A 26,857-nucleotide genomic window follows, 5' to 3' on the forward strand; every position below is an offset into this window, starting at 1 on the left:
TGTGAGTCCCCTGAGGCATCTAACCAGTGTGAGTCCCCTGAGGCATCCAGCCAGAGTGACTCCTCTGAGACATCCAACCAGTGTGAGTCCCCTGAGGCATCCAACCAGTGTGAGTCCCCTGAGGCATCCAGCCAGTGAGAATCCTTTAAACCATCTAAACCAGTGTGAGTCTCCTGAGGCATCCCAAACAAATCAAAGTCTCCCTGAGCGCACCTGCCTGAGCATACAACCAAAGTCTCCCTGAGAGCACCTGGCCTGAGCATACAACCCAAGTCTCCCTAAGAACACCTGCCCTGAGTATACAACCAAAGTCTCCCTTAGTCGTATACGAAACAGAAATCCAAGATGTAAGATTTTTTTTTTAAAAAAAAAATTAACGGTTTCACTTTCCTTGGTGGAGCCTAAAATAAGGCTTTATGGATCAAGGGTTAGGATCATCCGATCTATGTAGGATCAATTATAATAGACTAGACTTGTAGGATCAAGCAATATGTGTAGTGCTAAAAATAAAATAAAAAAGTGGGTATTAAAGAAGCGAAATGATATATTCACTCCCTTTTTTTGCTTGGGACAGCCCCCTCTAGTGTAAAAGAGAAGCCATAAATACTAGAGGCGGCTGTCCCAAATAAAAAACGGGCGGAAATATAAATTGAATTGTGCCGGTTGAAGTGGGGTCCAAAATATCTCTATAAAAAACCCTCAATCTATATCTGTTCGATGAAATGATAGGACTCCATCGGATACAGACATCCATCTTTCACAAGTCAATTTTGGCAAGAATTCTTCATGTTACATCATTTTTGAGTTGGAGCTTAAGGATCAAGATCAAATCACCCAATTGTTAAGGCCGTCTATTTTAGATTTTAAGAATAGATTGTGAGTCCAAAATTGATTATTGGACTCAAAAAACGTTCAGGCCTAGTTTGTTTATTTATTGAGAATTGATTGAATATTTGAATCAAAATCCAAAACAAGTAATTTTGAGTCCAATAATCAACGTTGGTTATTGAAAATTACATTAACAAAAACCAACCAAGTTGCCAAAACTTCCAACAACAAAGAATAATGGAAGGGGGAAGTAATAGAACACCGTTCTATCAAACAGAAAATAAAAAAGAATATTGATAGATTGAGAGGAAAAGAGAGAAGAAAGTGAGCTAATTCGAGGAAACTCAGGCCTCCAATGAGTTAATTCGAGGAAACTCGACCTCCCACGTGCCAAGCACTTAAAGTGATTTTATTTCTTGCTTAATAGCCATACAGCATCTACATTATATAGAAATTAGGGGAAGCAAAATAAGGAAATAGAAATCAGCATAATACGAAAAAGGAAATAAGAAAACCCTACTCTAATATAGCAATAGCTTAAATAAAGAAAAAATCTAAATTAGGAAAAGTGATTCTATCATTCCCCCGCCTTTAATTTCAACCTTGTCCTCAAGGTTGATTATCGTCATCATCGTCGTCGGAATAGCTAGCTGGATCGATCATCAAGAACCTTTTTTGTCCACAACGATGACCCTTACGCCACTTCTCATCGCAGTGCCGACATAACCCCTTAGTCGTTTGGTGCTTGAGTTCCCCTTCCGTCAATCGCTTCACATGCATATTGTGACCCGTTGAATCAATTGGACCTTCTCGAAGCCGTCATACGAACGTCGACTATTTTCATTTAGTCTTTCCTCCTGCAATCGCGCATAAGAGATAGCCGTCGTCATCGTACGAGGACGATACATTTTAACTTCCCGCCTAATGTCTGAACGAAATCCTGCTACAAACGTCCCGACCAACTGTGGCTCTAACCAGTCTCTGGCTCGCCTTGAGAGTTGTTCGAAGCGACCTTGATACTCTAAGACAGTTGTCGTTTGCTCTATTTTTACTAGCTCACCATGGACATCTTCATATCCAGATGGGCCAAAACGAACTAATAGACCATCTACGAATTTCTTCCAAGTAGGAGTTCCATGACAAGTTGCTTCAAACCAATCATACCATTGAGTAGCATCTCCGTCGAGATTGATAGAAGCGATTGCGACCCTGAGATCCTCCGTCGTCTGATGGAATCGAAAATATCGCTCCGCTCGAGACACCCATCGAATCGGATAGCTACCATCCCACCACCGAAACTCGATTTTAATCTGAGGAAAATTTTGATCTCGGTCAAGATATGTTTCACCACCTCGATTATCATGTTCACTTATTCGACATTCACGGAAGTTGGTAGCACCTTGTTTGTACTGAACCTTATGCACAATAGTAGATTCAGGCACAAGATCAGGTCTATCTTGGGTGGTAATCACTTGATAGAACACCGTTCTATCATAAAAGAAGATAGGGAAGAAGATGATAGAAAAAGGAAAATATTGAGTTAATTCGAGGAAACTGAAGCCTTTAATGAGTTAATTCGAGGAAACTCGGCCTCCATTATGGTAATTGCACTAATTGTGATTATTCATTGCCCAAAAGCCATACGGCATCTACATTATATAGAAATTAGGGAAAGCAAAATAAGAAAACATATATTAGCAGAATATGAAAAAGAAAAGGGTAATGATAAATTCGCACCTCTTGGAGTACGCATACGCACCCCTTATAATGTGATTTGACGTCAAAAAGCGTTAAAGTTGAGCACTGTTCACGTCAAATCATGGTATAAGGGGTGCGTTTGCGTACAGCAGCGGGTGCGAATTTATCATTGCCCAAAAGAAAATAAGGAAACCTAATATAAGATAGAAATAACATAAATAAGGAAAGCATCTAAATAAGAAAATTTATTCCTAACATCCCCCGCTCTTGATTTCAACCTTGTCCCCAAGGTTGGAGATTGATCTTGTGGACTTTCCAAATTTCTTCTCTTTTCTCCTTTTCTTTCTTCTTGCTCCCTCCTTCTTGCCTTTCTTTGTCTTGTAATTAGTGACCATCATCAAGGGTTGAGGCCACTCCAATTGCAAACCGATCCCATCACGTCGTTCATCAAAGCTTCTTTGATGTATTTTTTTAGATTTATTCACGGATGGTTTCAGGTGAAGATCTTTTCTTTGGCGTTGGAAAGGTTGAGAGAAGCGACAAATTTTTCGGCGTCGACTTTTTCGGACTCTACAACACTGATAATAATTGACCACTTTCTTTTTGTCGTTTTTTCGCCTTTATTTGAATCTGATTTCTTTCTCTTTTTCTGTTTTGTCTTTTCTTTTTTATTGTGTATACTTTCTCGACGGTGCTCTCGCTGAACTCTTCACTTAGAGGCTCTCCTAACTTCACGCCAGGTGACGGTGCCATCACCTGAGGAAGATTGAGATTTTGATAAAGAAATTCTCTAAACATCTTCATTATTTTCTCTTCGAAAGCTTGGAATCTCGAATCAATCTTTGCATCCAACTTTGCTTCGAAAGCTTGGAATCTCGAATCGATCTTTGCATCCAACTTCGCTTCCAACTTTGCTTCCAATGATTGTTCTTCTGATGACGAACCATTCTTGGTCCCGGTAGGCATGGAAGCCTTCAAATCCTTGATACCAATCTCGTTCTTTTGACAACGAGTAAGAGGCATCCACCAATAAACCGCTCTGATACCAACTTGATAGAACACTGTTCTATCATAAAAGAAAATAGGGAAGAAGATGATAGAAAAAGGGAAATATTGAGTTAATTCGAGGAAACTCAGGCCTCTAATGAGTTAATTCGAGGAAACTTGGCCTCCATTATGCTCATTGCACTAATTGTGATTATTCATTGCCCAAAAGCCATACGGCATCTACATTATATAGAAATTAGGGAAAGCAAAATAAGGAAACATATATTAGCAGAATATGAAAAAGAAAAACCTAATATAAGATAGAAATAACATAAATAAGGAAAGCATCTAAATAAGAAAATTTATTCCTAACACTTGATAGGCCCCAAAAATAGACTTACCAATCACGTTTTACTATATGTAAGTTGTGATGATCAACAATTCAACAGACTCAGTGGGAACAGCTATTCCGGCCATTAGATTGTGGAAAGTATGTTGGAGATGGAAGTATGAAAACAAAGGTAGAGTAGATGTAATTTATCTTTCATAACATGAGAATGAATATGATGGTTGAGTATAATATGTGTTAATGAAGACATGCTTCACGTTATATGTGATGATAACATCACTCATGGTATTACAAAAAGTCTCCTAATAGGTTAATGAGGTCCAGCCTGAGCAGGGTTTTGCTTTATTGAAGTGTTTTTTTTACCTCGCCATTTAGAAAATAGAGACGAACGGAGCACACAAGTAACACAATATCAAGACACCATTTTGAAGAGATAACATGGGGAACAAAGGAGATTTCAAGATAGGCACCTAAGAAAACAGTGAGAATTTCATCATATTACAAGTTTAAAAGCACAAATGTACCTTACCAAGTTCCAGACTGACTGGGGATTCTTATATAGCAAGATACAACAACTACTATTCCTTTACAAACACCAGGCATGCACATTTACACTAGGCATGCTCATACATTTGCTCCGAATCGCAACTCCATATGTTAAGGAATTGGAATGCTTACAATGATACATACTCTAGAAGTCTCATCCACTTTACACTTTGTCGTCGTGGAACCACCATCTGGTTTCCTTGGGAGACCGGCCATTCCTACAGTTCTTCACATAACGATCATTATCTGCAGGGCGTTGCTGAATTTAAAGCCACAAATTGTTAGAAGAGATCACCAAGTTTCAGATGTATTGACTAGAATGAAGTTTAAATAATGAAACTTTTAGTAAAGAGAAAGGCACTGGATTACAACCTTCGCTGTCGAGCTTGATAGCATGGAGAGAATACTGATACAGATAGAACTCACAGTCATCGCTGGGGACCATGAATCATATAAAATATCTGCTAGCCAGACAAATAAGATGTCAATTAGTGGAAGAAGAAAGATTTCGTGTGTGTGTGAGGAATGCTAAACTCAGGGGAGCCCTTGCAAACAAGGAGGTGAAAGGGCACCCCCATTGGTTGCACATCACCATCCTATTTGACTTTTCAGCCATTATTAATGCACTTTGATGACATGCACCAAATGGGGACGCCCTTTCATCTCCATTTTTTGCAAAGGTGCCCTTCAGTCTAGCATTCCTCTCTCTCTCTCTCTCTCTCTCTCTCTCTCTCTCTCTCTCTCTCTCTCTATATATATATATATATATATATATATATATATATATATATATATATACATACATATATGAGGAAAATGATTGTGAGCTTGAAGCTCATATAGCTTATATGAGCTTGAGGGCCCAAACACATGGGTCCCACATTTTTTGTGGTGATCCAAACCATTCATTTGCAAGGCCCCATCATAGATAGGGTGTGTACCAAAAATCAGCTCCATTGGATCATCCTAACCCGTCCAAAAGCAGAGGGCAAAAATGGGCAGATTTGTGGCAAACATTGTCTGTCCATTTTGCCCTCCACTTTTGGATGGGTTAGGATGATCCTATGGAGCTGATTTTTTATACACATGCTATCTATGTAAGGGCCTTTCAAATGAATGCTTTAGATCATCCTAACAATGTGTGCCCACATGTGTTTGGGCCCTCAAGCTCATATAAGCAATATGAGCTTCAAGCTCACAATCATTTTCCTCATATATATATATATATATATATATATATATATATATATATATATATTCTCAAACAACCATACATCCATAGTCGTATGAAGTAGCCCAAGACTCCTATCTGTGCAAAAGGCAAACATCCTCTACTATCTCCACTCAGTTAAGAATTTAAGATAGGGCATCGGGAGGGCTATAACAAAATAATAAATGCCCCAGCTATTTGCTAATATAAATTATTTGTTCTTATCTCATGATTCATCAAGGTATCAAAGCAGGCTAGATCCAACTCAGTTGTGGTAATTGCGTCTTGATCGTGGTTTTTGAAATGTTTTGTTTATGCTCTGTACACTGCCACTCCATAATATATTTTGTACATAAAAAACAGGAAGATAAACGGGTGATGTAATCTTCAGACCACCCAAAATATGTTGGCTCCAAGCTTTAATGTTTTTGCTGACTTGTCCCCTACTTTTACTTGCAACAGTTCAGCTACAACTATTTATGCAATTAATTAACTAACAAACCAATGGTCAAAACCTGCTAGACAATCCAACAATCACAAAAACAAACCTATTGAATTGTACAAAAATATAACGAGTGAGATTAGACGACCAAAAATCTGATCAATCCAAAGCAAAAAAGAAAGCAACCACTGGCATAACATCAACTTTATTCCTTCAATTAACTTAAATCCTAGAAAACCAGCAACATCATTGACCACTCAGAACACACAGAAAAAGGGAACACAAATAGAGGAATAAATATCTATGATCTCCTCAATTGGGTAAGAAACCCTCCAAGTTATCACCTATTCTTGAAGCCCATCTGATCATGTTCTGACAGTCACTCCCAATTAGTGGGGCTGAGGTAGGTTTGCACAGCTTCAGTCCTTGGAGGCAAGAAGCTCAAATTGGTTGAATCTTTGACTCCCAACGGGCCCTGAGTGTGTCCGCCTTATTAACGCATTGCGATCATCATCGTGGAGAACACCCAGAATTCCCATTGGACCGGAGTTTGCCAAAGAAAGAACCACACACATGCCAAAGAAAGAACCACACGCACGCACGCACGCCCCTGCCCGCACGCACAGATACACACACACATAAGAGAGAGAGAGAGAGAGAGAGAGAGAGAGAGAGAGAGAGTGAGTGAGTGAGCGAAGGTAGTTGATAGTGTCATGACACCAAACAGTTTTGAGCGTGATTCTTTGCTTCTCATTATCACATCTCAGCACCTGTTGAGAGCATTTTCCGTAAAGTCTCTAAATACTTCACCGTAGCCCGCAAACTAATTTATCCAGGAATCTTTTTCTTGGTTACAGCAACGGAACAACAATTGCCATGAACGAATCTTTTGTTGTATTCTTTCCAAATGACCAAGTGGCCAGAAAGCTAAGCTTCCAAAGAATCGTTCCTCTTGTTGGAAAAGAATCAATTAATGAGGCACCAATAAAAGCATCGTTCAAAGCTAGAATAGGCCGGCAAACGCCAAAGAGAAGGAAAATATAAACGCTTAGTAGAAAACAGACAGAACAGCAGAAGATGATCAACTGTCTTGGAAGCACCACAACACGAGGCACGTGTTAGAAATACTCACTCTACGATGGATGGGGGTTCACTAAGGACTTTTGTCCAGACCTGCAATCAAACAGAAAGAGACTACTCTGGGCGGACCCCAGGAAGGACCAAATCCTACTTGTGGGTGTAACTCACTTCCTCCCACCAACATCCTATGGAACGGCTTACAAATAAGACTCCATCACGGCACCTGTCCAAATTCTATGGTCCATGCCAGACCTATAAACATATACCTTATTTAACAACGTCAGGCATCCTTACGGTTTTATGGAAAACGATAATCTAAGCAATCCTTTCCCCTCCTTTCTCAAGGTAATATCTTGGCGGTGACCTGCTTATTCCAAGCCATCATGAATAACAAAGGAAAGGAGGGCTTCATGGGACTAGATTCTAGAACCACGCATCATGTCCCTTCCAGAACCTTAATCTATTGCCTACTCGAATTCTAAACCTAATCCCTAAACCGAAAGAATGAGAAGCCCGCAGATTGCTCTCCAGATCCAATAACTAAATAACATGCGCTAAAAACAGCATAATCATAATGCCTCACGCAGTCAGTATTAGTCAAACAGAGCTCTATAAGGCACATTGGGGCCCATGGTTGGTTCTTGATCAACCCTCTACTTTGAAACTTTCTTTACTAGAAGTCTAGAATATGGTACGTTTCTGATCTTTGTTTTTATTTTTTGAAATGGGGTAAGGTTGTGGTCGTTATTTACCCAGCTCTCCCCAAGTTAGAGGAAATTCACTCTTGAATTTGAATCTTCAAGTGCCATCATCATCGGTACTAGTCAAACTTTTAGAAGTTTAGTTTGAGAACAATGAAACTTTGGAAAGTGTTGTCTCCAGCCCATAAGCTGCACACGTACGCAAACTCCAAATCTTGGACAGTATTCTCATTGTTTAGGAGTGCATATACTCTCATCACAAGTTGAATAGAGGTGAATTCTTATGTAAAATTGCAACAAATTTTATGCATGAAATGAAAAATCACAAATAAAAGGCGTTGAGATCAAATTTCTTCTTCTGCGAACAAATTTTATTAAATTGCTTCTCTCTCTCTCTCTCTCTCTCTCTCTCTCTCTCTCTCTCTCTCTCTCTCTCTGTGTGTGTGTGTGTGTGTGGGGCGCCGGGGGGGTGGTGGGGGGGGGACCAAACACTTCCAACTTTTATTTTTTGACTCTTTTGGTATGAGAATTATCGTCGAGGAAAATCTCTATTGGTTCGTATTAACTATCTTGATTCTTGACTCTATTTTTGTCAAAAGGTCTTCCCTGAAGAACTTCATTGAGTCATTTTGATAACATGTCTTCTTACAGTCCTTGCAAAAGAAGAATCTTCATATTTCTCTTAGGAGGAGAATCTTTGTTAATACATCTTTAGGATCTCTATATCAATGGCTGTGATGACATGTGGATCGATGGGTGCTACCAATTGCATGTTTAATAGTTTACCGTAGATACAATTTGGAGATCGATGGTTACTACCAATTGCATGTTTACCGTAGTGATCTGGACTTCTACCGTGAGATCATTCGCACATATGATGGCATGGCATGATAATTTGAAAGTCAAAAGGTATGGTGGTCTGCAACGTGATCAGTTTTTTCTGTTTTGTAGAGATGAGAGCCCAAAGATCCACAAGAACGAGTCCAAGATTGATAAGAAAATCTACGACAAAATCCATTGAGGAGGCTATCTAGAAAAGGAATGATGCCATGATTTGCAGATTGTCGGTGTCATAACCAGTAAATTGATTAGCTTTTCAATTCTCAACTTTAGAAGAGTATTAATCAGAAGAGTATTAATCAGAAAATCGATGATTTGGTTTTTTCTTTTTTCTCATACAGGCTATTTCATCCGTCAATATACATCTTCCTGCAATTTTGAGAAGGATGTATTCTTCCTGGAGGAAGTCCTTTTTCTTCTCGGATCTCCTAGAGGAGAGAACTCTTCAAGTATATCTTCTTCCCAGAGGAGGTCTGTTTTCTTTTTCGAACTCTCGAGTTAGAGAAGTTTTCAAGGATATCTTCCCTCTGGAGGAAGCCATTTCTCTTCTTGGAACTCCCTGAGAAGAGATGTCTCCAAGGATTTCTTCTTCTAGGAGGAAATCAGTTTTCTTCTTCTCCTGGAGGAGAAGAGTCTCTACATAAGAAAATGGCAAAAATAAAAGAAAGATATTAGTCAAGACCTTTCTCACCTTTCCTTTTCTTCTCTCCTCCTTGAGCTTAGTCTTTCTCTAAAAGGTCCAATTCCCATCAACTCTTTACTTTTGGCTCCATGTCTCTCAATTTTCTCCTTCATGAGAAGTTATGCAACTTTCCTGTTTTTTGAGATGGAGACAACTCATTTTCTTCCCTTGCGAGAGTTTCTTTAAAACTTTTTACTTCTTATATTTAGGAATTCCTATTAGTAACTTTAGTCATAGGTTTTTGCAACCACATTTCCCTTTTTTATAATTTTTTTTTTAAAGACAAGTTTTTTTTATTTTAGTTTCCTCTTTTCTACTTTTCATTAAATTTAAGAATCACCTTTTTAAATTAGATCAACCAATTTTCTTTTTACTAGGGGTTTTTACTTTCTTCCTTTTCTTATAAAATTTATATCTCAACAAAAATATATATGGAAAGGCGCATGACAGAGTAGATTAGGGTTTTTTTCGATCACATGATGATGACAACAGGCTTTGTACCGAAGTGAGGGAGTTGGATAAAGGAATGCATTTACTCAGCATTGTTCTCCATCTTAAGAAACAACTCAGCTAAATGCATTTTTTAGAAGATCAAGTGGATTGAGATAGGGTGATCTCCTCTCCCTTCTTTTCATGATAATTAGTGCAACATCAAGTCAATTGGTAAGGCAAATAGTGACGGGCTTATTCTAGATTTAGGGTGGATTAAACACACTTGAAAATCACACTTCGAATAAGCCGATGACACAATTATTTTAATGGATCATCCATCGAGCAAGCCACTAACCTAAAAGTGGTAAACTGTTACGAAGTCGTATCAGGTTAAATCTAATTGCAATTGCAGTACTGGAATATCATGGTTATTTTCTGTAGCCCATCCATCAAGCCAAGAAACCGAAAGTGGTGCTCAACTAACGGTATTAGTTCAAAGACTCTTTTTTTTTTTTTAAATTGCAGTGGTGGGACTAAGAGCAAAAGAAAGTTTCATTTGGTAAGATGGTCCAATGTTTGCCAACCCATAAAAGATGAGGGGTTGGGGATCAAGAGAATCAAAGCTATGAATAGAGCTCTGCTGGGTAAATGTGTATGGAGGTTCAGACTTCCGATAGGACATGTATCCTCTTTGAAGGTCGTTAATGGGTGAAAAATTGGAGAACGTTTTTGGGGAATGGAATCCGATTGGCCATTACAGGCAAAGGGGAATTACCATCTGGAGGAATATTATAAAGTGATTGCCCTTATTCTTGAGAGACTTGCTACAGAGATAGTAAGGGAAACATAATCAAATTTTGGGACGACATCCGTTGTGGTGAGGAAGCTCTCAAAATGAAGTTCCGAGATTAGTTAATAACAACGAAGGAGCGTGAGCGCTCAGGGAAAAGGCTATATGCTGAGCTGTCAGTTGGAAGATCGATTTTCGTAGATATTATTACTTTAGAAGAGAGATTAACAGGATGGCTAGTGTGTTAAGCATGCTGGATGCCATTTTTATTAAGTCGCATGGTGAGGATGAGGGACTTTGGGTATGGGATGCTACCAGTGCTTTTACTGTTCGATCTTTTTATTGACGTCTAAGGCCTTGCTCGACTTTCTCACTTACAAGCATAGCTTGGAACATTCCCGCCCCACCTAGAGTCATCTAGAGTCTGAGTTTGCTTGGACGGTGTGTCTTGATAAAATCCTAACGATGAATCATCTCTAGAGCTGGAGGACAATTATTATCAACCATTACACCTTATGTCTTGAGGCAGAAGAAACCGTTGACCATATTATCATTCATTGCAGGTTTGCCAGAGGAACTTGGTCTTTTGTTCTTCAGATTTTCAATGTCTCAGGGGTTTTCCAGAGCACATCGAAAATTTGTTCCTTTTTTTAAAATGGAAATAATTCATTGATAAGAGAGAAAGAATGTACAACATCGACCGAGGAGGTCAGATGAAGAATAAGAAAGGAGATAGAAAAAGTAAACCAAAATCTAGAGAAAAGTAAACAACTCCACTGGAATACTTGTCCGTAGGCTGGTCCTTCTCCCTTTGGCCAATAACGGAGCAAATTTTATACAGTTTGGCCTCGGCATTTATTTTGTGGGTTATTTGGAAGGAAAGAAACAATAGTCTTTGGAGGTTATCTCCAAAGAAAGGAACCTAATGAACCAAAACATTCTCTCCAAAATCATACGGTGGGCCATTGTCCTTTTCCCATTTCAGGGCCTTTTTAGATTGCTATATAAGGAGAGCTTGGGACAAGGTGTGTAGAAGCAAGATTTCTTCTAGTACCTTCTAGCCTAGGTGATATTCCCACCAACCCCATTGGACTTGTCAAGCTTAACTTTGACTGTTCGAGCTTAGGAAGTCCCAAATTATTAGGGGATATCGGGGGCCTCCTTGAGTCAAACGGAGCTATCAGGTGGGGCCTATGCTGGTTCTTTAGGACATGCAGATGCAATTAATGCAGAAGTGCATGCCTCTTTTCCAGCATTCGACTAGTTGAGCCTTGTGACTTAGACTGCTTAATAGTTGAGAGTAGTTCGCTTAACGTGATTTTGATGGATGAGTAAGGAGATCTCTTACCATTGGAGATGTGCTGATGCGATCCAAAAAATGCATGAGCAGATAGACGGCCTTGTGTTTTGTTTCTAGCACGTGTAGAGATCTGCAAATAGCAAGGCAGATCGTTTAGTCCGATCAGGCAGTTCTAGGATGGGATTGGAGATTTTCGACTTTCTTCCTCCATGATTTTGGTTATCTGTATCTTTTTTCAACTTCTTGTTTTCTTTCGTTTTTATTGGCTTGTCTGGCCATCTCGGTCACCTTTCAGGCTTGCCCCTCATTTAATAAAAGTTGTCATTCCAAAAAAAACAAAAACAAAACAAAGGTCAAGTAATTAGATGCAGAAGCTAAGATCTCCCATGTACTTCTTTGTGCCTACCTTTACGCATAGGCAAACATGCTACTCTAATGCTTCGTTTGGTTGCACAAAAGCTCGGCAGCCGTCGGAATTTGGTTGGGATTTGGCATGCCATTCCATGTTTGGTTGCCAAAATAGCATTGGACCTTGGATTTCTCCCATGTAATAATTACTTGTGTGATGATGTGGATTCCTTGTCCCCTCTAAAAGCAAATCCTCTAGGGAATGATGCTCTCTCTTTCTCTCTCTTTCCTCTATCCTTATATTGGTAATGACACCCCTACTTATTCTCACACTTTCCGAGGATATGCCATGCAACCAAACACTGCTTCACTATTCTCCGGGGTAATTCTAGACAAATCAAAATGCTTGTCTCCTCCCGTTTGACTCCCTTTGACTTCATATTCCACTACTTTCCGAGCCATCCCGAGCAACCAAACAGAGCATAAAGGACCCCATTGTGGAAAGATTTGAAAAGAAGCTTGCAGCGCGAAAAATTGTATGTTATCCCTAGAGGTAAGAGTGCACTAATCAAACCCACTTCAGCAAATTTGTTGATTTGCTTTGTCTCTTTCTCAATGTCTGATAGGCTTTGTTGACCTCTTGTACCAATTGCAAAAGAACTTTGTACAGGACAATAGCATGTGAGGCAATACACAAAACCAAAAAGAAATAGAGAAATAGGGATGAGATATCTGATGATTATGAACCAAGCCCTTATAAGGAAATGGTTACGAAGATTTGGAGAGGAGGAATGTAATATCGCTGAGGATTATGAACCAAGCACCTATAAGGAAATGGTTATGGAGATTTGGGGAGGAGGGTAGTCTTTGGCGATAAGTTATTTCAAGCAAGTACAGGGAGTGGGCTAGATGGAATCCAAGTAGGGCAAGAGGTCCATGGGATTGTTCCATCTTGCAATTACTTAGTGGGACACAATTGTGGAGAATTTTATGAGGGGTGAGTTGGGATGATCTTGGAAGCCCTCTTTCCTTGATAATTTCATGGAGGGAGACAGGACTACTGGCACCATTTACAAGACAACTAGAGAGAACGTATATCAAGAGGGACGACAATGATAGAAGAATCTAAAAATAGTGTGGAACTGAGATTTTTCCATAAAATTTTTCTACATAAGCCTTTTCTATCCTTGTAGCAAGTTGACCCTCATAACTAGTACATGGAGTATACTGATGGTTTTAAATTTCCACCGAAAAAGACATGAAACAACCAAAATGTTTCCGTTTCCATCCCCAGCGAAATCGAAACGACCAAAATACATAACCCAAAAGCGTAAGTGTAATAGTGACAGAGCTCAGAAACAATTTGTGTGTGTGTGTGTGTGGGGGGGGGGGGGGGGGGGGGACATTTTTGGGGGGATCCAAAGCATTAATTTTGAAGGACCTTGCATGGATAGGGTGTGTACCAAAATTCAGCCCTATAGGATCATTCTAACCCAATCAAAGGTCAAGGGGGAAATGGGCAGACACTGTGTGTCCATGTTTCTGCTTATTTTTCCCCTCCACAAATGAAAGGGTTAGGATGATCCTATAGGGCTGATTTTTGGTACACACGCTATCCATGGAAGGGCCTTCCAAATGAATGCTTTGGATCCCCCCAAAAATGTGGCCCCCCCATGGTTTGTTTGTGAGCTCTGCTCAGATAAGCTTATCTGAGCAACTACTCACAAACCATTTCCTCATATATATATATATATATATATATATATGTGTGTGTGTGTGTGTGTGTGTGTGTGTGTGTGTGTTTGAATGGCATAAAATCGTATATATTAGATAATTATAATTATATTATACTTAAAAAAATAATTATATTTATATGAATTGCATGCAAAAATGCAGGATCTATTGACGGATCATGAGCATAAGATCGAGAATCAAGTGTCTATGCTTTAGTTTGTTCCAACTATGTATGCTTCTAGTGTGAGAAATGTTTCTGGTTATGCTTTTAGTTTGCACCGATTTGAATAGAAAAGAATCATAATATAAAAAAAAGATATGTGAGGCATGTATTATGTAAAAAATATTTATATAAATTACATTTGAACTTCGATATGTACTACATTGTGCGACAGTACATGTCACTAGGTGTTCAATGTTTTGAAAAAATTATGGATGTCTGTCTTGCTTATGCGATGGTATCTAAGTGTGCATTTGTGCTTATTCTAGCATTTCCTGAAGTTTCATTTTTAAATTCCAACATTTGCATATGCTTACTTTTATTTCCTTGATTTTATAGGATTTCTACCTAAATTTCCAACCGAAAACGAGAAGTTTCTGTTTCTGGCGCAACCGAAAACAAAAGCAAAACCGAAATTTAAAACCTTGAATAAACTCTACACCACTAAGGATTATCACTTCCTGTTGAAAAACTATGTTGCATAACAGTTTGACCATTGACCATCTCATTACGGACATACATAAGTGATGGAGACTGCCTAACACATGTGTCATGTGCCATAATGCGAAGGAATCAATTAGCCATCTGTAGGCTCACGGCTCACTGCAAGGTGGAATCAAGGTTACAGACTACCATTCTAGTTTTATTAAGTGTTGTTGATCTATGTCTAAGTCCATTTCCTAGAGTTGGTAGAAATTGGGGCTTTTGCTCCTTGGTTGTTGACGAGAAGAGAACCTTATGGAAGTTGAGCTTAATTATTACTATTTGGATAATGGGAAAGAGAGGATTAGCAAGATCTCGAATGTAAAAGAAAAGGAGTGAAGAGCCTCCAAGAGAATTGATGCTAGTAAATCTATTAAGAATCTATGAAAAGTAGAAAAATTCCTAGAGAAGTAAATAGTCACACAAATAATCTAATAGATTCACAAACAATGTCGGAGAGAGATAAAATGACAATAGATTTGATTATAACATGATCATAGTATGGTAAAACCCAAAACCCTAAAGAATAAACTCATAAATATTCATTAACCTCTTGAAAACTACATTAAATATCATATATCTGAGCCCAAAACACCTAAAACCCTAATGTAATCTTAACTATTGGTATAAGATCAATTTCAACCCTTAGATCTAATTTATTTTAGAGCATCCCAGAATAAAAATAGAAAGTGCCTTACATGATGTTGTCCTAAAAACACTATTCTCATTATGTTAGCATAGGGCCAACAAGAACCTAATTAAGCTGTCCAAAAATAACTAAAAATCTCCATAAATCATAATGACCCAGCTTGCACATTTTTGTGACGAACAGAATACGGTCCACGATTGATGTGAGCATGATGTGTATGTTCGCTTATAGCTTACTGTTGGATCTCGGTCTACCGTCTTCGTCTCTTGAATCATCTTTGCTGGATTATGATCTTCGTCATGAACTTTGCTTACCTGAGTAATGAAATCCATTTTGTTTCGCCCAAATCGGATGAAACAATTCATTTCATTTTGAAAAATGGAACCAATACAAAAAATGAAGCGTATTGGTCGGAATTTTGTTTGGATATGGTGTGTTTTGTCCAATTTCAGTCGACCACCGTAATCCAGACGAAATAGGGAAAATGTGACCTATTCCGTCTGAAACTGTGTAATTTGTTAAAACCAATTTCTGTTGTACCACTGTAATCCAAACGGCTAGTTCTCGCTTTTTATTGTTTTACCCTTATTTTATGTTCTTTTTTTACTGTTTTATAGCCATTTGAAGGGGATTTTTCATCATTATGCCTCCCCAAACAAAACAAATCCTATAGAAACCCATCTAAGCCCCCATTTTCTTCACTTCTTCTACACATTATCTTAGCATTTTGCATGATTAATTTTTCTAATCATTTTGTACGATTAATTTTTCCTAGTTTCATTGGTGTATTGCAATAAATTTGATGTTATAAGTAATAAAATATGTTATTTTGTTAAATTTGGTTGGTTTAATGATTTTTTATATTTTTCTAAAAAAAAATATTTTTAATTATTTAAAAAATTATCTAATCATAGAATCTTCCCCAAAACGTAACATTGTCCGAAACATTGTGAAGTCCCATTCCACTTACCAAAATGGAATACCGAAGGAAACGGTATTGACAACTTAATTGCTTACATCAGAACATTCTAAATCTAGTGACTATTTGAGCATCATTGGTGCGTTCTTGAAAGGAGTTTCAATACAGGAAATCAAAAGGATGAAAGATTTCTTCATCACAAGCATAATGCAGTCCTAGGGAACATGCCACATATGGATCCTTCTCCTCATGTCGGTTAAAGTTGAACTTCAACGAATCAATATTTGGAAATCCAGATCCAGGTAATTCATTAGACTATGGAGGGAGAGTGATATCGGTATACCTTTTTTAGACTAGCAGAGATAAATGATGTAATAAAGATGAAAGTGTCTACTCTAAGGCATGGGCCGCTACAAGCACAGTTTTCTAACCCTTTTACAGTTGAGGTGGATGCCCCAAATGCGATTAATGGTTGAGATTGAAGAAGGATATCCCTTGGAGACTGACTCATATTTTGGAAGAGGCTCGTGATACTGCAAAGATGAATCCAGTCAGTTGCTACCATGCAGGGAGAGAGGCTAACTCAGAAGCTGGCCTGCTGGCCAGAAAAGGGGTTAATAGGTAGGCAATGCTTTGTGGGATGACTAAATTTACAATACCGTTTAGACGTATGGGCTGATTTGAAATGACGACAAAAGGGCTCAACCTCGAAATTTGAGATTGTGAAATTTAATGGAAAAGGAAGCTCCACTATTTGGCAGAGGAATGAAGGAAATCTATGTACAACAAGTCATGGCTATGTCATTGAAGGGAAAGGATGGGAAGTCGGAGAAGTCGGAGGACATTGAGTCAAGGGTGGTCAGTATAATTTGATTATGCCTAGTACGTAACATTATATTTGATGTTATGGAGGAAGAAATGCCACCTAAATTATGGGGGAAGTAGGAGAAACCTTATATGGTGAAAAACTAAGCCAACTGGTTGTATTTAAAGTGGCAGCTGAACGGGCTGAAGTTGCAGGAAGCTGAAAATCTGTTGGAACTCATGAATGTGCTCAACGGGGGCTTGTGGATCAGCTCTACAAGTAGATGAAGGAAGAAAACGAAGGTGCTTTTGACAAATGAGATGAGGAAGCCTAATCAAGATGATGATCGAGAGCATGGATTGACTATTTGTGGGGAGAATCGAAAAGGAAGGTCTTTTGACATGGGAATTTGAGAAAGGCAGATCTAGATCCCGGATTGACAGTAGTGACATGCAGTGTTATCATTGTAAGGGTGATGGTCAAATTAGATGGGATTGTCCAAAGCGAGTCGGTGGGGGTTAAGGTTTCTAAAAGTATTCTTATGAACTCGATGGTAAGCTGAAAGTGGAGTGCACGGAGTGGCAAGGCCTTGCATGAGGTCTCGTTTGCAGTTAAAGCAGAGACATATATGATAGGTTTCCAGGGTGCAGACGATGGCGAGAGGTTAGATCCTGCTGGAGGGAAAGACGGATCAACGTCCATCTCCAAAGTTGATTAGGAGAGTTGACTCAGCGAAGGTACACATGTATTGAAAATGTTCATTGATGTTAGAAATGAGTTAGGGTTAGAGAAGAGAGGAAGAAGAAGAGGAATGGAGAGATGGAGAGTCTCCACTAGGGAGCTCCTCATGTAAATGATGTATATATAGGCCCAAACTAGGGCAACAATGACTACAATACCCTCTACACTATAAGTAATGACTAAACTACCCTTAATACATGTAATTCAACACTCCCCCTCAAGCTAGAGTGTATATACTATAAAGCTCCAGCTTGCTACAAAGAACTACAACAATTAAAAAGCACAATAAAAAGACCATATATCAAAAAAGTAAAATAAGCCCATACACACATCCATCTTGGTATAACTCCTCAAGCTAGTGTGGTGAATACATAATAAAAGCATAATAACAAAATGGACAGCAGTGACCACAATAAACAGCATCAAGATCAATGGCCATCAAAAAGAGCAGCTCCCCTAAAGTAGCACAACGGCGAGAGTGATCAAACAGGGCCTTCCCCATGAATGAGATCACCGCGAACAGATCCGCATATCATGAGCAATGGAGGCATCATAGCAGGAACAACTACAATCCAGTAAGCAAAAGGGGCACACCAAAGGTGCGCACAGGGAGCACCGGCGAAGCAGCACAACGCCAAGTGAAGAGGACAACAACAGATGGGGAAACCATTGGAGACAAGGTCGACGGGAAAATCGTCGCCTGGAGAGAACGGATAGAGAGAAAAAATGATAACCAACCAACGATGGGGAAACCATCGTTTGGATATTAGGTCGATGCCATGAACATCTTCGCATGAAGACAAGAATAAAATGAGGGAAAAGATAAGCCAACCAACAATGGGGACACCATCGTCTGTAGAATAGGTCGACGGTATGAACATCGTCGCCTGAAAAGATCGTCGCCTGAAAAGAGCCGACCAACGATGGGGACACCATCGCACGGAAAATGGAGGTCAACGGGAAAAGACCGTCGCCTGCAAGAGAGCCAACCAACGATGGATATGAAAGCCATCGCCCGGAAAATGAGGGAGAAGATAACCAACCAACGATGGGGAAACCATCGTCTGGAGACAAGGTCGACGGCATAAACATCATTACTTGAAAAAGAGCCGACCAACGATGGGGACACCATCGCCCGGAAAAGAGAGGTCGACGGGAAAAGACCGTCGACTGCAAGAGAGCCGACCCACGATGGATATGGAAGCCATCGCCCGGAAAAGAAGGAAAAAGATAACCAACCCAACAATGGGGAAACCATCGTCAAGAGATAAGGTCGATGGTAAAACTGAAATTATCACCTATAAGAGATAAGGCATAAAGCCGGACAACAAGAAGGATAAGGCATAAAGCCGGACAACAAGAAGGATAAGGCATAAAGCCGGAAACTAATGCGTAAAATTACGCCAAGAGAAGAAATGAAAGAGAAGACACGTGACGAAGAACCTAAGGAGAACGCAACAACACTTCCCCTCGGGCTAGACTACATGAGCTCGGACAAGACAAGAAAAGACAATAAGGAAGACGATAAAACCTCCAAGGGGATGAACGAAGATCATAAAGGCAAGACGATAACACTCTCCCTCAAGAAAAGACAACACAACAACATCACAACACTCCCCAAAAAAAGACAATACGAAGAAAAAGGCAACATCAAGAGAAATGAATAACTCCAAGAAAAACATGACAACACTCCCCCTCAAGTTGAAGGTCGAATACCTTCAATTTGCAACGAAAAACGAAGACAAACAAGGCACCACACCTCTCTCGAACATTTCATCGAACACTTGGTGTGCGCATTGAAGAAGACAAATAAACAAAGACAAACAAGGCACTACACATCTCTTAAACATATGAGCAAAAACTTGGTGTGTGCTTTGAAGAACTACATAAAAGACATAAAAAATAATACATAGAAGACATTGTAAAAAAAAGAGAAGACAAGAAGACAACAACAAGACAAGCACAAGAGAACAACAAGAAACAATACAAGACAACACTCGCCCTCAAGTTGAGACTGAAGGCCTTCAACTTGCCACAAAAGGAAGACAAGCAAGGTGCAAAACCCCTTTGAGACATTTCATCAAACACTTGGACTGCACCTTGAAGATGAGATGAGGCAGACAAAGGCCAAAGGCCAAAAAGCTATAGAAAAGAGAAAATAAAGAGAGATTTGGAGTGGAGGAGAACCCAAAATGGGTTTACATGAAATGAGTTTGATGAAATGAAAGAAAAAGAGTGAGATTTTAGGGAGAAGGATAAGGAAAGAAAAGAAATCAAGGGTTACGGCAACATAAAACAGCATGTGAGAGTTTGCGCATAGAGAAAACAAAGAGAAAAAGATGGATTTGAGAGAGATATTTAGGGAGAGGATTTAGGAGGAGAGAGATTTCTGAAAACAAAAGGGGGAAAAAACCACAACAGCGCTATGCACACAAAGACGACAGATAGAAAGAGGTAATCGCGTGATGGATGGAACTCTTCTCTTCTTTCTTCCCAAGGATCTTTGCTCTGATACCATGTTAGAAATGAGTTAGGGTTAGAGAAGAGAGGAAGAAGAAGAGGAATGGAGAGATGGAGAGTCTCCACTAGGGAGCTCCTCATGTAAATGATGTATTTATAGGCCCAAACTAGGGCAACAATGTACAATGACTACAATACCCTCTACACTATAAGTAATGACTAAAGTACCCCTAATACATGTTATTCAACAATTGAGTCGGGAATAGTCAAAACCATGATGATTCGATTGTGCGTAGTTGTGCTTCAAAAGGTCAATAGTGATTTGAGGATATAATTGACTAGTGAAAATGCCAATAGAAAATCTTCACAAGCTTGAAAACAAACCAAGACAAAGATCGTTGGGTTTTGGTGTCTTGTTTCAGGGTAAATGGAGTGGCCCATCCTAGCTTGATTATGATTGTTTCTCTTATAGGTTTCCTAATTTTTATTAAGAAAGAAAGAGAAAAGTAAGGTTGGGTTTCTCTTGAATTGAAGCCTTCCTAGTTAGACTAGGGGAGAGAGAGAGAGAGAGAGAGACTTGGGTTCTGACCTAAGTCTATATAAGGTATCCTTATACCTTGAGTGAAAATGGAAGAAAAAATGACAAGAGGGAGCAGTGAGAGATGAGAGTTTCTATTTGAAAAGACAGTAAGAGAGAGTTTTCTCTTGGTTTAGTCCTGTGGTAAGAAGGGGGTTTTGCTTGGTATTTCTCTATTGAAGAGAGGTGAAAAATATTTGTTGAGAGGGGAGAGAATTGTAGGTTTTGATTTAATTTCAATGTAATCCTTGTATTGTTTCTTATAGTGGAAGATCTGTTTGCCGAATCACGTATATCTTGTGCTTGTTAGTGTGTTCACAACTTTATTACCTTTTGATTACTTTGCACGTGATTAGGTTGAATTTCACCTGTCAGATTTTCCACATACATGTATCAATGATTTCCATCTCTTACACATGTAAGTTAATGAAAAATATTTATAAATTATAAGTAATAGTCATATCACTATTTCTAATAAGCGATCTGACTAAAGGTACATTATATTTATCATTACTTCCCACCGTTTATGTTTGCAAGAGAGTGAAAAATTATACAAACTTAGTTCTAGTGCATCAAGCATACTTTTTTTTTAATGATCGCCAATTTATTGCTAAAAAGGACGGAGATGGTCAAAGTACAAAAGTGACAAACAAGAAAAGAAAGAAGAAACCGAAACAATGAGAAAGGATCAAGGAGAAAGAGAATCAAACAGAGCCAACGACTCTTTAGACACCCCCTCTCTAGCCAGGGAATCGGCCACCTTATTGGCCAAGCGCCGAGCGTGCTTGAATTCAAAAGACGACAATCCCATCCAATCGAACATCTCATCGAAAAAATTGTCCAAGAGTGCATCTAGCATACTTAAATGCCTAAGTAACAAGATTGCTACACTGACATGCCTCAGTGCTTAAACTCCAGCCTTCTGGAAGCTCAAATGCCTCACTTTGCTTCTAATATTTTCAGTTTTTAACTACAACTAAATTAAGGATCATGAGGAACTGGAAATCGCAATGATGGTAACATGAGAAAAGAAATACAAGGATAGGAAAGTTCCTGTTTTAGTGCATCAGAAAGCACCAATAATATGAACATTTTGAACAAATGCCCCTTAGTATTTATGATTGCAGAATCGGGATAAAGTAAAAACCTCTGAACTCATCATTCAACAAAGAAAAACAAAAAAAATAGTAAAAAAATAAAACCCTCTGAAATAAAATAAAAATATAAGCTTTGAAAAACTCCTGGCCGACCATTACCAATAATTAGCAATTGTATTTATGGTGTTTTCTGACACTTGAGTGGGCTCCAAGAGGTCCTGGAAAGGATGGTTACCGAAATTACCTACCAATTTTTTCTTGTTGCTGTTGTTTTTTTTTCTTTTATTGTTGTTGTTGTTTCTTTTCTATTTTCCTAAATAATATCTCTATCGTTTAAAAAAAAACTACCAAAGTTTTTTCACATTATTTTTTTTGTTGTATATAAAACTTTAATGACAAGACGGCAATGAAAGTAAAGGAGGCCCTAAAGATAAATTTGATAACCTCTAATATTCTTTAGGGCAGTGATAAATCGACCCCCATCTCTCTCTCTCTCTCTCTCTCTCTCTCTCTCTCTCTCTCTCTCTCTCTCTCTCTCTCTCTCTATATATATATATATATATATATATATACACACATATAAGCACTGCCCTACATGCAGGTCGATTTATCACTGCCCTATTCTCTAAGGTCTTGCAGACCTCAATTTCGCAGGCTCCTCCCGTATTCTAAGTCCTTTCAAAGATATACATACAAGGCAAGAATATATAGACTAAAAGGGAGAGTCTAAGAAATAAAGAATCACTCATATGAAACCAGAAAAGGTGAAACTTCAAAACAAAATCATCAATCAAATGAGGGAATCACAACTTACCCAGGCCTATTTACATTCACTCAACCACCCATAAAGAAAAAGATCAAAGTTCTGAACAAGTCAGAAAATAAAGTAATGCCCTAAAAAATATATTACATATGTGCAAGGAAAAATGATATTGTAGAGATGATAAAGGGGAAACCATCCATCTAATCATGATAACGCTGAATCAAAAAAGAAATATAATATGAATGAAATAAACAAAATAAAAGAAAAAGGAAAAAACAAGTGACACCACAATATCATTCTAATTTTCTCTCATAAATAAATATCCAAGATTAGAAATTAAGTGCATAGAAAGTAAGAAAACCAATCCTACAAGATCCTTAAAAGCAGAAAAATCCGAAAATTACCTAAACATATATGTCCATTGCTGTAAATGTGAGGATGAAGAGGTGCCGGGTGGAGAAAAATAACCTGCCCAAACAAAAGAAAATAACACACTTGCTCATAATACCAAACAAAATTATTAAGTCCTTGTTCACAAGGCATTCGAACCTACAATAGTTTAATCACGGTTCGCAAATTACTCAAATTCGAGGCACATTTTTATCAAATTGGACTGCCATTAGAAAACCTTCAAATTGAAGGATATTTCATCTCTTATATTAAAGTAGAGTGTAGGATTTTTGCACCAACAACAAAAGTAAAAAAAGACCAGAAAATCAAAAGTTTCATTTCAAATTCCAAAAAAAAAACCCAAAAACAAAAAAAAACGCATCTGACCTGTGGAGCTTCCATAGGGTAATGCTCTGGAAAATCGACTTGAAGTTGGAAAGATTCGTTGGAATAGAGAGTCCCAGGAGCCCCATTAACTTCAACAATCCATCTTAAATTTAAGAAAAGAAAACAAAACCCAGATGAGATGAGAAATCAAGAAAAAAGAAAGGAAAAAAATGGAATCCGAAAACATCAAACGAAAAAGGGGGAAAATCATAACCCTAACCTTTGGAGATTATCTGTGACTTTATGTTTGAACCCAGTAGGGGGATTGACTTGCCATTCAACGAGTTCTTTTTGGAGTCTGTTGCATGCGATCTTGCTGAGAGCCTGAAGGAAAAATGAGTAAAGTGAGATTGAAGAAAAAAAAACAAAATAAGAGAGAAAAAGAGAGAAGAAAAAGAATACCTTGCGAGAAGGGGAGGAAGAGCTGGTCATTTTTTTTCTGTGAGAAAAAGAAAGAGAAGGAAAATAATCAAAGGAAAAGAAGATGGAGAGGGAGAGAGGTGGAGGGTGTTATTTTATGTTTTGTTTCTGTAAGTACCGTCAATTCGTTTTGTCCCCTCTCGTCTATTTAACTTTGTATATGGGAAATGACTAATATGTCATTTTAAACCAGAAGCCTCGTATCTTGGGAAATGATATCAGCACAACGATATTTTGATATTTTCACTAACTGTTTTTTAGTATTTAAAATGCTGATTATCTGTTTGGTTGCAAAAGGCATGGAAGACGGCTGGGCCTTTTTAGGAATATGAAATGGGGAGTGATAAATCGACTCACCAAAATGATAAATCGACTCCCCATTTCTCTCTCCTCTAGGTTAGAGAGAGAAAGAGGAGAGAGATAGACACATGGGGAGTCGATTAATCCAATTGGGGAGTTGATTTATCACTGCCCATATGAAATACCAAATGTTGTTTGGTTGTCAATTTTTAGCTCAAATTCCATTGGACTACTAGACATGGATGAGACATCATTATTAGCTTTTTGCTTAGGTGGCGCCTATGTGGCAAGATTGTCCCCTCTCCTAATTTTTCAATGCAAAACCTTCATTTTGGTGGATTTTAGAGGGGAAAAGAGTAGAATATGTCTTGTCATGTGTAATCATTACTTTTTTCTCTCTCTCTCTTCCCTTTCTCTCTCTTCTATTATTTATTTTGTTAATGACACCCCTCCATTCTCCACATACTTTGACATCCAACCAAACACACTACCAATATTCCCCTACTCTTCTCTAGACAACTCTACACATCTCCCATCCTTGTCACCTCCTTGTTGACTACTACTTCCACTAAAATCCCAACTAACCAAATATAGGGTCCTGCAGGGTGGTCTGTACCCACGCTACCCCCGCCCCTCCCATGTGGATGCCAAAGGCTTCCTTGGGGTGTTCTCTGGGAGCCAACTCGTGAATGAAGACAAAATATGCTGAAAAGTGAGCCTATGTTGCTGCTCTGACATGCGACAGACCATCTCTTCAATGCCTTTAGGGATGGATATGCTAGTTAATCCCTTTCCCAAAAAGCTCTCTCAAGCCAATTAAAGAAGAAAAGACAGGTAGGTTTGTGCAAATATCAAAATATGGTTGTACTGGTAACATTCCCCCATATTTTTTATAGTTGTACTGGTAACATTCCCCCATATTTTTTATAGGGAAAAGATATCAACACAACCATATTTTGATATTTGCACAAGCTCAGTTTCTTTTCTTTTTTTTAATTTGCTTGTCAGAGCTTTTCGGGAACTGTACTTTAAATAATATAAGACAAGGAAGTCTAGTGCAAATATAAATAATGGTTGTGCTGATATCATTTCCCTAGGCTACTGTATTTGCACTACGGTGTTTTGATAATGACACAAAATCACTTTGCCTTTATCTTTTGTTATTTAACCGGCTGTCAAAAGCTATTACTTACCCATCAAAAAAAAAAAAGCTATTACAATTCCCAAAAAGCTTTCACAGCCAATTAAAAAGGTAATGACAAGGTGAGTAAGAGTCATTATCAAAACTTGGTTGCGCAAATATTGGAAGCTTATGGTGACTGATATCCACACTACTGTACTTTGATAATGGCACTAATCACAATGTTTTACACATTTTTTATTGGTAGTTAGAGCCTTTTGAGAATTGTATCACCATTTGACAGCTCGTTAGTAAGTGTAAAAATGAAAATATTTTGACATTATCAAAATATAATAATGTGGATAATGTCATATTACTTAATGACAAAAAAATGCCCAGTTATTTTCATTTTTTTCCTTTACTTAGCAATCCTCCTGTAATGTAACATAGTATACCCTTTACTTCAACAACATAGCAACTAAGTTTGAATTTAGGAATAATTGGGGGAAGTAAATATTTGAATGTATTTTCGGAAGTCTTTGAAAAAAATGGAAAAATTTGACATCTTTTATTGGGCATGTTAGCCCAAGGGTTCCACATGGGTTCACTCAATCACCTTGTTTTGATGATTAACAAACATAAATTGATTAGTCATTTATGGACTAATTATTTGCCTTGAGTGTTGTGCTATAGACAGGTAATACACAAGTCAAATCATACTAGCACGCACCTTATTAGCCTATGCTTGAAGATGAACCAAACACAATGGCAAAGGAGCTTGGAACATACTTGGACTAATCACACCTTAGAGGTACCAAGGAGAAACTCATCATCAACCATCTTAAAGCATTGAACAAACAAAGGAAGATCAATGAAGGCCAAAGCTTGTGGATCAACAACTTGCAAATGAGCTGGAACCAAATAGTGGCATCACCCTTGGAAGGTGTTAAGCAAAGAAGCTCAACCTTGAAGATCCCAAAGCAAGCCATGCACTCAAAGAGAAGATCAAGCAATGGCTACCTCAAGAGTTCATTCAAGAGAGTGGTAAAAATGGTAGATTGTATCACCTATCTCTCTTGTGTTTTCTCTTATCAAGGGACATCTTAAAACCCCTAAAAATATATTTTTCAAAGAGACTAACACACCCTTTAAGGAGTTAAATGGATAAGTGAATGGCCATGGTGGTGTACCAACATGTTGGGACCCATATGGCATTCAATACAACATTGAACAAAATAGAGTTCCGAAGAAACAACCTGGATAAGCAACTAAATCTTATCAAAACTTGTTTAAGACATTTTCAAATATTTTTAACAGATAGCTCTTATTTTTCTCATATCCATAGAGTACAGGAACGTCAAAATCCGACGAGAAATGAGGGAGATATGAATTTTACAAGTTAGACGCTAAATGCTGGAAAACCAGTCTCGGAATTCCGAGAATTATTCTCGGAACTCCGAGAATTCTCGGAGCTCCGAGAAATGGTCCAGGGAATAAAATCCCATACTTTGTTTGAATTCTCGGAACTCCGAGAAGTGTTTTTGTTCAAAAAATTATAG

The 26,857-nt window shown here is 38.4% G+C and overlaps 1 protein-coding gene across 1 annotated transcript; it reads right to left on the reverse strand.

Moving 5' to 3' along the window:
- Positions 1 to 4,301: 4,301 nt before the first annotated feature.
- Positions 4,302 to 24,019, reverse strand: UBC17 (ubiquitin-conjugating enzyme 17). The gene is made up of 6 exons (XM_077391166.1): positions 23,861 to 24,019; positions 23,679 to 23,782; positions 23,459 to 23,561; positions 23,086 to 23,149; positions 4,781 to 4,869; positions 4,302 to 4,667 (listed from the first exon to the last, which is right to left on the reverse strand). Exons 1-6 carry the CDS (start codon positions 23,888 to 23,890, stop codon positions 4,572 to 4,574), a joined length of 486 nt encoding a protein of 161 aa, XP_077247281.1. The 5' UTR covers positions 23,891 to 24,019; the 3' UTR covers positions 4,302 to 4,571.
- Positions 24,020 to 26,857: the final 2,838 nt, after the last annotated feature.

This window comes from Tasmannia lanceolata, unplaced genomic scaffold (genome assembly GCF_043159265.1).
Source record: "Tasmannia lanceolata isolate RefF3 unplaced genomic scaffold, GAP_Taslan_0.1 ptg000012l, whole genome shotgun sequence".
Taxonomy (NCBI): Eukaryota; Viridiplantae; Streptophyta; class Magnoliopsida; order Canellales; family Winteraceae; genus Tasmannia; species Tasmannia lanceolata.

What these genes read in the sequence shown, in the direction of transcription:
- UBC17 (XM_077391166.1), bottom strand. Translation starts at nt 23,890, where the DNA reads ATGACCAGCTCTTCCTCCCCTTCTCGCAAG. An exon ending in ACCCTATGGAAGCTCCACAG is followed by an intron (nt 23,150 to 23,458) that starts GTCAGATGCGTT and finishes TTGTTTGGGCAG; the next exon opens with GTTATTTTTCTCCACCCGGC. An exon ending in CAATGGACATATATGTTTAG is followed by an intron (nt 4,870 to 23,085) that starts GTAATTTTCGGA and finishes TCTGGCTAGCAG; the next exon opens with ATATTTTATATGATTCATGG.